Source organism: Poecilia formosa, unplaced genomic scaffold (assembly GCF_000485575.1).
Source record: "Poecilia formosa unplaced genomic scaffold, Poecilia_formosa-5.1.2 Scaffold311, whole genome shotgun sequence".
NCBI classification, from domain to species: Eukaryota; Metazoa; Chordata; class Actinopteri; order Cyprinodontiformes; family Poeciliidae; genus Poecilia; species Poecilia formosa.
In genome coordinates, this window is record NW_006800250.1 from 310,520 (window position 1) to 321,526 (window position 11,007).

An 11,007-nucleotide genomic window follows, 5' to 3' on the forward strand; every position below is an offset into this window, starting at 1 on the left:
TATTATGTAAATGTTTAAATAAACATTTACATAATATATGTAAATATTATGTAAATGTTTAAATATAAAAAAGGATTTTAGGTCTTAAATTATTCTTGAATTCACGGTCAATCTTGGAAATAATCATTTGTTCAGTTTTAAAAAAACATAATTTTACTCCTCATGGAATGATAAACTAATCTTTTTCACAAGTCGCTATTAAAATTATCTGCTCATTCCCTTTTCACACTTTATATTTGCAAGTTATGTACATCTATGCTTTTTGTCTTCTGTAAAAAAATGAAGCAATTTTCAATTTGCTTCAAACTTGGGATGCATTTTTATACACAAACTGTAGGATCCAACACATTATATGAAGCATATTGCTGGAAACAAACGTCGCTTCTGGGGATTTTATTGAACAAATGATGATAATTTTAATGTAAATTATATAAAAAAATGTAATTCAAAATTTTATTTTTTCTCTTTTTGTTTGCTGCAGCCAGATTTCTAGAGTGTCATGTTTTATTGTTAAAAAAATAAGACTGTATTGTTTTATTTGCTGTGGTGTGTGAGATGCAACTAGATTTCCATTTGTCTTTTAGGACTGAGCTGTCTATTGGGAGTTCTTAGTTTTGATGCATTTAATGAATCTGACATGTTTTAGTATTTCACTTTCTGATTACCCATCAGAACTGCTGAAGAAAAAATCAACCAATTTTAGTGATTATACTATTTAAAGTAGGTATGTGTACAACAACAATTACATGGCAACCCCATATAAAATACAAATCTAACATGACACAACATGTCGTCTATTTATGCTAAAGATATAGCTTAAATAGATGATAAAAGTAATATGGACTCCTGAAAGTGGGCAAAGTAAAACCTTGTTAAACTATAAATAGCAATCAAGAGGTTTGACAAACTGGCAAGAAAAAAAACCTGCTTTTATTGATGGCAGTTATTACACTATTATACACAACCAGATTTGCCAGAAATCATCTGATTTGATGTAGATATTTTTACACTTGACACAAAGTGACACAGAAATAACCTCAGAGTGCTACATCACGAGGAGGATGTCGATGCACTGAACAGCACTCAACCTACACACACATCAGCTGTGTGTGTAGTGTGTCTATGTGTGTGTAAGCGTGCATATTAACGGTGCTTAAAAGGCCGGCCATCAATAATAAGTGTGCTGCTTCAAGCAGAGGGCTCCAGTGAACAGGTGTCTCACTTTACACACTTGTACATGCACACACATTAAGCATTTGTAGCATAATCTGTGGAGGGCTGGAGGGCAGGCCAAAAGTAGAATTACCTTTTTAAGTCGATGAAAATAAGCAAATCTCAATCTGTGTCTCTTCGGGTCTCTGAAAGAAAACAATTCCATTTTTAGAGGGGTTTTTTGTACTAAATCTCTTATGAGTCATTCTAACATACATCTACTCTGGTTTTCACCTCATAGAAAACTCAAACCAAGTTTGAAATTGAATTGGTAGTTAGCCTGGTAAAAACCAACCCCTTGTTCTGTGCTTCGCTTTGTACACAGGGTTTGGGCTCTCAGCTATTGAAAAACGATCACTATGAAGCTTTTTGGAAATTGCCTATGCTGTAAACAACTGTCCTTCACTGCGAAGTGAGAAGTGCTATATCCGAACAAGATGGCAACTTCATTAATCAGTTGGTTGGTTGTCGTTGATAAAACTACAGGGGGAAATATAATTCAAAAACAATGTCATTGTTCACAACTTCCTCTGTTCACTGATTGGCCCGGCTGAAATTCTATCGAAGGAATCCAGGTGAATGAGAGAAAGCTCGGACTGAGCAGTGAAACGAAATGAGAATCAAACTGAATTGCCCAGACTAGGAGTTTGTTAAACTAGCCTGTCACCAAGATACCATGTGCATCACCATGCTGCATCAATGACAATTATCAAAGGTAATTGAGCTTTACAGGTAGAAAAAGGATTTTAACACCAACAAAGTAATTCCTTAACAGCTACTATCCAAAATCTTGACTCATGCTAAACATTTAACTCCTGCGTCTGAACTTCCACCTAAAGTTAAAGCAATTATTAAAGTTATTAGTTTATCTCCTGTGATGAAGACATATATACACAATTATTTATTGCAGTTATGGACACAAAAATAACATTTAATCTACATTCCTAAATGTTACTTTTGCACTTCATTGGTTAGAATAGTCAGTCGAAAGGCCTGATGACAACGGAGAATTGTGAGGTAATCAATACTGTAATATTGTTTCTGGATTAATCTTTCTGACCTAATTTCAACTGTGGAGTCTGTTGAAATTATTACAACAGTGCCATACTCTGGGATGAAACACGGAGGTGGCAGCTCCATTATTCTGTGGGAGGCTTTACTTCAGCAGGTACAGGAAAAACGTGAAACGTTTAAGTTTTTTTAAGGTGAAAAATGTCAATACTTTGTCTGAAAACCATACGTGTTGACTGAAATAAACATGAGGATGTTTTGACACAGCTTTATTATGCGAGTCATATACTGGAATGTAGACACTAATTGAGGAACGCGAAGGTGCAACAGATGAACAAAGTTTCTTTCAAGCAAAACAAGAACATTCACGTTTAATTTCCTACCTTAATTTGTCAGACTTTGTGCCGTTTTTTTTTCGTTTCTACTTAAACATCTTAACTTGTTTTCAAAGTATGATCTCCATAAGCATGTAGCTGCAGAGAGCCACACTTTGACTTTTAAATTTTATGCATATTTCGTCCTTTCTCGTGTGCTTCAAGCCGCCTACAAACGATGTCTTCACAATGCAGTTTGGAGGTGTGCATATTGGCTCCAGTTTTAATTCTTCATAAGATGCTTCCTACTTACATATGTCTTCATAAAAAGCATGGCTGCGGCTTAAATCAGACGAAACCTTCAAAAAAAAAGGATGGGGTGGGGGCACTTGAGCTCTGATCAACATGTTTTTTTTTTAAAGCATGTAGAAGTTGTTTGATGGGCCGAAACAAATGAACAAATGGAGATAGTTTGCATGTTAGTTGTAGCCAGAGGCGGTTTTCCTGCAGGTGTCAGGTGTAGCTGCTGGTCTAGTTGGGAGCACTTACCTCGTAGAGCAACAATACAAACTGCTGATCATGTCTCACTGAAGTTTGAAAAAAAAATGCAATTGAGATGATTTGCATTTAAAAGATCTAACACCAGAAAAAATAAAATAAAAACATTCTTCTTGTTTGGATAATTTTTCAAAAAATTGACTCGGTACCAAATTGAGCGGTTGTTTTAAAGTGGATGCCAGCGATAGACGCCACATCTTCTGTGCGTTTCCTCTCGCATTCATGCGGGCTCATTGTGAATCTCGATCCTCTGAGATTCCCGCCGCCGCTTGTACGCACACAAGCGCACAATAGAGAACACGGATCGCAGCTTAGAAATGCTCCTTTTCATACCGGCATTGGAAATCGCTTAAAGCTGTCTGGCTGATACGTGTGCTGATCTGGATTGATACAGCGCTGTGAGAGGCAGAAGGCCTTTTTCTCTTCTCCTCCATCTCTGTCTCTCTCTCCCTCTTTCTTTTTTTTTTATTATTATTCCTTTCGAGTGCCAAGAGAAAAAGCCAACTTGGTTTTGTAACGGTTGTGTCTCCCCCTCACAAAGGCTGATGTGACTGCAGGGCCTTTTCAGCGGGCAGAGACGAGAGCTTTATCTGAAGATCCACTTCTCCACCTCCTCTCTGCCTTTCTATCTGCTCTTTGTTGATGCAGTGAAAGCCTGTTAGCTCCGCTGCGCGTTGAGGGAAAGACGTGGTTGTTTCTGCTCCCTTTCCCAGCTGCTTTGTTTGCACATCCTCCATGACTATTTGACTTCTTGTCTCAATTCAGAAATTTCCCCAAGTGGCAGCTCACTGTCACGTACCATGCCTCACTAAAGCGTTTGTAGCTCTTGAACTTGTTCACATGTTACAGCCGCAATGTGTCACATGGGATTTTATGTGAAAGCCCAAAGTAAGGTAATGCGTGATTGGGAAGTGGGATTGAAGTGAGGGCTTTAAAACATTTCTTCCACATCCTTGCTGTGTTCCCTACATCGTTTGCAGCAAATACAAACAAGACATCTTCTAAGTTCCTTCCACCAACTCTTTTCCTCTTCCCACTCAAATGTAAAGACCAAATTTCTGAGGTGCAAAACTAATAGTTGTCTTCAATGTCATTGAGGTTTGTGGTTGTAACGTGAGAAAACTGGACAAGGTTCAGTTCCATGATGGCACCAGTGTCTTCATTGACTCACAGTAAGCATTTTGAGAGTGACAGTCAATGAGTTAAGCTGTTTTCTGTTGTCATGTTCATTGTCAGGTGTTCTTCAGAGAGGCACCAGTGCTGCTTGTGGTTCCAGCTTGAGTCACAGAGAACCAGATAGGGACCCGAAGGGGACAGGTCCCTTCTCCTCAGACAACCCTCCAACACGGTGAGTGTGAACATCTGAGTTTTATTGTCTAAATGTGTCCTGCATGGAAATTAAACGTCTATCCTCTTCAGTTTGGGATTGCATTGCCAACTCCACTTACTACCACTTTACACACTGGAAATATTTTGAAACAATATTCTTCTTGTTTTGTTAGAAACAAGAAGAATGGAGTGTAAACCTGATTACACAATCACACCTCCTCAAACAAACCAGACTTTCTACACAAATGAACTACAGTTTGATTAAAGCTTTCAGGGCTGCTGTGAATGCACTCTAAGGCTGTTTAGCAGAATAGCAGTTTGTCATTTCATTTAAAAAAAACTACAGATCTTTAAACATTTAGCTCTGCTCTCTACAAATAAAGTCTCCAGACACATTTGTTCTTTTTGTTCATTCTTGTTGCCTCTTAGAGAGAGCACCAGTGGCCGGATGGCTGAGGAATGGCTTCTTCTCCCCTGTGAAACATCAAAATGTCAAAGCCACATTGCTTTCACTTCTTAAAGCTTCCAGTGATCCCAGATTTTAAAAAGCCACTGTGTCCAGTTCAATGTCTGGAGTTCCTACCCAAATTCTCCGTCTCCGAGTTTAAAACAAATGGAAAAAAGAACCACGTGTTGAAAGAGTAAAGACACTGATAGAAGCATCCATGACTCCATTATTATGGGACGGTGGGGGAGGGAAGTGATGGATACTGCATCTAGCATATCAGAGTATTTATATGGGATTTGGGTGTTTTAGATAAAAAGGCGCTCTTCATCCTCGTAGGCTTTCATGGCTGTTTGACTGTAACAGTGATGACTCTCTGAACCCCCACCTACCACTAAGCCTCCTCCATCCATCCCAAATCCCCTCCAATTTAAGCAATCTGGGTCCAGAGAGAGGTAAAGAGAGATGCTGTGGCCTAAGCTCTTTTTTTAAACACTAAAAGAAACAAGAGGAGGATAAAACATGTGGAAAAGAAGGTGACTTGGTGCCAGAATCTCCATCGTACCCCATCTTCCTCTACTCTGCCGTTAGGCTAAGGAAGCAGATTCCCAAAACCTCCCAAAAGACAATAGCCTCAGAGAGGAGCAAACAAAGCTCCTGCTATTTTTTTTTTTATTTCAATCACCCCCTCCTCTTTTAGAGGAAAAATTACTCCGAAGCCCCCCCACCTCCCCTTCTGTAATCTGGTCTCCAATGAAGTTTCATTGTTTCTCATGTGAAGCCAGTGGCAGCTTAGCCGAGATGGAGTAGGGGAGGCATTATAACGCCGGCGCGTTCTCTCGTTTGTCTCAGCCAGAAAAGAGCAGCGGAGGAGAGGGGAGGTGAGCACAATGGTGATTCGGGGGCTCCTCGCAGATTCCCGCATTCTCCAAATCTGACTCCACGCTCACAGTAGCGAGAGACAACGAGACGGAAGTCTGGGAAGCTTCCCAATGTTCCTTTGATGGCTGCTGGCCTCTGTTGTTCATCACACACTCCTCTGACAGAGGAGTGCAGAGACTGGGAGCGCCTGGCAGTTTCCCTCAGTGAAGGCCAAACTTATTGTGAGGCTCAGAACCAACAAGGAGCTACGACATGGTTTCACTCTCTGATCAACCTGGAGAGTGAAAATCCATCGTTACAGAGGGGGTTGCTGTGGGCACAAAGATGTGAAGTTTGATAAACAACTTCCGGCTCCTGAAATTAACATCAGGAAATCTGAGCTGATGGTAAAGGCATCATCTAAATCAGAGAGCACTAAAGATGAGGAGGCTAGCAGAGTAAACTAGGTAAAGATGTTCAGGACCAGTTCAGGTACTGAGGCTGAACTGGTTCCTGGGTCTGTAACTGGAAACACAGAAGAACACATAGTCGATCAGAACTACAGATCACAGTCTGAGTGACTACAGAGTGGAACCACATCCATCCAACCAACCAACCAACCAACTAATCGACCGACCGACCAAGCAACTGATCAATCAAACAACGAACAACAGACAAAGCAACTGATCAACCAACCAACCAGCATCAAAGTCCATCTTTCTGTCTGGTTTCTTTTCTTTCTTTCTTTCTGTTTTTTGTCTTTCTGTCTTTGTCATTTTCTTATTTCTTTATTCCTGTCTATTTTTCTTCATTTTTCTGTCTTTCTTTTGGATTTTCTTTTTGTCTGTTTTATTTCTTTTTGTTTTTCTCTCGTTCTTTCTGTTTTTTGTCTTATTTATTTCTTTGTAGATTCCTCCACTGATTTCTATTGGCAACACTTCGTGTGAAGCGTTCTCATAAACTCTCTCAAACACAAATCAGTTAACAGCTGTCCATTTGTATCTCTGTCTCCCTACAGTTTTTGTCTTTGTTGTTGCTGGTTCTTTTGTGTCTTTATAACATTTTTTATTGATTTACACCCAAACCGTGTCTTTTGTAAGAACATTATCAGTGAAATATCAATTTTCTTTCTAAATGTTTGGACTGTTGACCAGTTTAAAGGCTTCACTGTCACACCTCGTCCTGGGCGCTGTAGTTCTGGCTCCATCCACCAAACTTTCCTCCAACAATGTACCCAGAATTGATATAACCAAAAAGCTTATTAAAGTGACATAATAGTCTGAAACACATTCCTGTTGAGATGGATGTTCTTTTCCTGACCACTGTGACATTTTAGATGGTTTGACCAGCATTTTCCTTGGCTTGGTCCAGGTACTGAATTGTTTGAATTGTTTGAATTTGAATTGTTCTGACTTTAACAGATGTGTACACAACTAATCGTGCTGTGTTGTTGTTCTTTAGAGCCGATGAACTGACCAGACCAAGGAGACCAGAGTCCATCCATGTAGCGGTCAGTCCAGATCTGCTCAGAATGCTGAGACAGACAGGTGGGTCGTCTGCAGGTCGGAACCACAACATAACAAAACTGCAGCTCAAACAAACACAGCAGCATGCAATGCTTTGAAAACGTATTCACCCCTTACATATTTCTTCAGTTTAATCTTTTTTGCCACACATAATTGTTACAGATCATCAAACAAATGCTTATGTCAAACAAAGATTTGCCTCAAACGATATCTGTGAAAACTAGTAGTGATGTTTTTCCATTCCTTTGGCCTGTTTATGGTGTGCCAGAACATCTCAATCAGATTAAAGTCTAGATTTGGACTACGACCGTCCAAATCCTTCATTTTGTTTTCAAAAAGTCCCGATTTCATTCTGTTAGTCTACAGAATATTTTCCCCAAAGTGCAGCAAATCAAGGTGTTATTTTTTTTGGTAAATGTGAGACAATCTTTTGGATCTTTTGGTCAGCTGTGAATTTTGCCCTCAATTTCTCCACCAGATTTCATTTTTTTGTTTTTTTGTCTTATTGTTAAATGATGAACTCTGGGAAAATCAGGCCATCGGTGCTCCACATGATGCTTTGAAACTTAAAAGCTGCTCCCTACATTTCCTCTGTCTGTCATCGTCTTATATTTTCAATCTGTTTGATGATCTGAAACATGTAAGTGCAAGAAAGTCTGAAAGGTGGCAAATATTTTTGTCTCAACCTAAGCGATGTTTAATTATGACCGCTGGTTGTGATGTGCGGATGCTTGTTGAGGACTTTGAGAGCTCTCATTGCTCACACACCAACACTTCTCAAGCGACATTTCTGCTTGTACCGCTCTCTGAACTTGGCCTCAGTGCTTTCAAGCGTCTGAGCTCACTAACCGGTCTCTTAGAAGAACGTCCATTAAAAAAACCCCATCACTTCTCATCATCTCCTCGCTGCTCTTTACATTTTAATAATTCCATTTTATTTGCAATTGTCTCAGCACCAAATCGCTCTGTCGCTCTATAATCCAGACTGTAGGCTATTGAAGGAAAACATTAGCATCGGCGTCTTCTGTTTAAGGCATGCTGGGGTTTTAATGTCAATCACAACCTGATTAGCGCTGAGCTCAAAGAGAGGGAGATCACCATAAATGACAAGGTTTTTTTTATTTTTTTATTTACATTTGTTAAAAGCCAGAAAGACGACATGCCGGACTCTCTGAGCAAACATCTGAGCTGTTTACTGTTGAAGTGCCACTGTTACTACAGCAGCCACATTCTGTTGTTTCTGCTTCTGTTTATCCAGGAAGCAGTGGAGGCAACAGAGAAGGAGGGAACGTAAGTAGACTGACAGATGTTCACAAGTCATCGTTTGCAAGTTAAGGTCAAGTCTCAAGTCATATGAATTTGAGTGACACGCAGTCAACATTCAAATCATTTTATCTGTCATGACATTTCTGCTGTATGGTTTGCATAGAACGCTACATTGTGCTAAATAAGGAATGATCATTAACTTAAACTGTTAAATAACAAATACAGCTAAAGTAAATCACACACAAATGTTTTCTTTTATCTGTTTTTCTCCAAACAAGTTATTTTCTTACAAAACGGACATATTGTACACAACATTCACTATGATCTGCTGTCTTTTACTCAAAAAGAAAAATGAGGACTGTGAAATGAGAATCAAAACTCTGTTTTTAAAAAGAGAATTTAAATGTAACAAAAATGACCCTGGCATAAAAACCCTGACAGTAACAACTTTTAGTCTCTTAATGGACTTAGACAAATTAAACCTCCACCAGCGCTGCCATTATTGTGATGGTTTGCACGCCACATGTGCGCGTTTATATCTGAGACAGAGAAGAGATAGTAAGCAAAACACAAAAAAACATGAAAAACAAGATTGTTCACTATTTTTAAAGGGGCAGAATTATGTTTTTTCCAGGCACATAGTGCAATTTTATAACTCAATCAAGTGACTATGTTCTCTTCAGTTGTTACAAAATGCAGTATATAATGTTTTGGAATAGACCTCTGTCTCTGTATAAACTCTTGATCGTTCAGAAACACTGTCTTCAGGTCGTCATGACAACAGCGCTTCTCTAATTAAAAATGATAACGACATTTTTACCAGCGTTTCACTGAGAATTAGTTCATTTAATGAGCTCAGCAGATGTGCAGTTTCATCAGGTGTTTGCTAATTGCTGCTGGCTAGTCTGAAGGAGCTGAGTGGAGGAGTCTCGGGGTGGTGCTGGGTCCACCGAGGCATTTTGCACAGCTGAATGGTTTCTATGGGAAGATTTAATGGATTTCTCAAACATGCATAAAAGAAAAAAGACAACACTTCAGTGTGTTTTTGATGAGGGAATAATAGAACATGATGTAAAGCTAAAACAAATCAATTTTAATCTTTTTTCATTTCATTTTAATCTAATGCATCTTTCTGCATTGGTTCCTCATATTAGGCACTTCATGAGGCCATTCATTTTATGCAGCCAGCATTTTAGGTTTTTGTAGAAAAATGTCCAACATTGAATCATTTTATTCGTTTTCTAAGAACAAAAAACCACAGTTGAGATTTTTTGGACTATATGCACTTAATTTATTAGCCTAACAAAATTAATAACTGTATTTGCATGTTCATGCTACACTACTAAGAGGTTATGAAAGTAAACTGATCCATGTCAGACGACAATAAATGTTGTTTCTGTTCTTCTTCCAGGATGACGAAGACCCTGGGATGCTCCATGTAGTTCATTTAGGGATGGTTTGAATAAAAAAAAGGATTTTATTCCCTAAAGGAGACAATATACTATTATATTCTCCTTATGTCTCGCAATAGATGTATGTTTTTATTTGCAAAGAAGGATGCTTATCTGAAATGTTATTTATGCAAAACGGAAGGTGCACAATTAAAAAATATTTAATCAAATTCATTTTTATAGAGCATCTAATAAAACCATGAACAGTTTTTCCATTACAAATACATCAAAACCTGCCACTCACCAACCTGAATAAAATAAAGACTTTTTGTGTTGGTAGTTTATGTTGCAAGTGTCCCCTTGCATGTGTGTCTGTGAGTGTAAATGTGTGTGTGTGTGTGTGTGTGTGTGTGTGTGCGTGCGTGTGTGTGTGTGTTTGTGTGTGTGTGCGTGTGTGTTTTGGCCGAGATTACGGGCCGCAGTTTTATTCATGAACGGGAGCCAGGCAGCGCCTTTAAAGCATCCGTCTTGCGGAGCCGGAGCCTCTTTCCTGAACAGCAGCCACAGCCGTGTCAGAGCTGTCGACGCGCTGCTCTCGCCGACTAATCTGACAGCGCCGCGCGAGCTCTAATCCCTCACTGTATCGTAATCTATTTACTTTGCATTCTAAGAGGATTTCCACAAAAAAAAAAAACATATAAGAAGTGATGCTGGAAATGGACAGAAGATCAACGAGGATGCTTTTCTGCTTCTTTTTTCTTCTTCTTGTTTTGTTGGCTTAAAAAAAATCATTGTATGTTTTTCGGGTAGTCAATCCAACAAGCGAGGGAAAGCTGAAAGGAATTACATTTGTGACTGATACTAATACTTCTCTTATGTAAACATCAGGATGTTGTTATGTTTCCCCTCCGATGATACAGTCACACTGCAGAGGCAGCTGCCGATAAGTGGCATCTGTCAGCGCGCGCGCGGCATCTCTTGACGCGTTTATAATTTACAAACCAAGACTGCATCATCTGCCGATTGTTCGACGTGACAGCTTCGAGAAAAGCTGCAAAATTGCCTAAAAAGGCGAGCCGCTCTCCCTCGCCCCC

At 39.3% G+C, this 11,007-nt stretch overlaps 1 protein-coding gene across 2 annotated transcripts in view; it reads left to right on the forward strand.

Moving 5' to 3' along the window:
* The window catches only part of wdpcp (WD repeat containing planar cell polarity effector), an 86,230-nt gene extending 75,978 nt beyond the window's left edge, over positions 1–10,252 (forward strand). The window contains exons 16-19 of one of the 2 annotated variants that reach the window (XM_007572928.2): positions 4,332–4,443; positions 7,192–7,277; positions 8,515–8,546; positions 9,934–9,985. In XM_007572928.2, the coding sequence (XP_007572990.1) occupies positions 4,332–4,443; positions 7,192–7,277; positions 8,515–8,546; positions 9,934–9,984 (281 nt within the window). In that variant the 3' untranslated portion in view covers position 9,985. Of the gene's footprint in view, positions 1–4,331; positions 4,444–7,191; positions 7,278–8,514; positions 8,547–9,933 lie in introns of both variants that reach the window. The other variant, XM_016661117.1, reaches the window with a different exon arrangement.
* Positions 10,253–11,007: the final 755 nt, after the last annotated feature.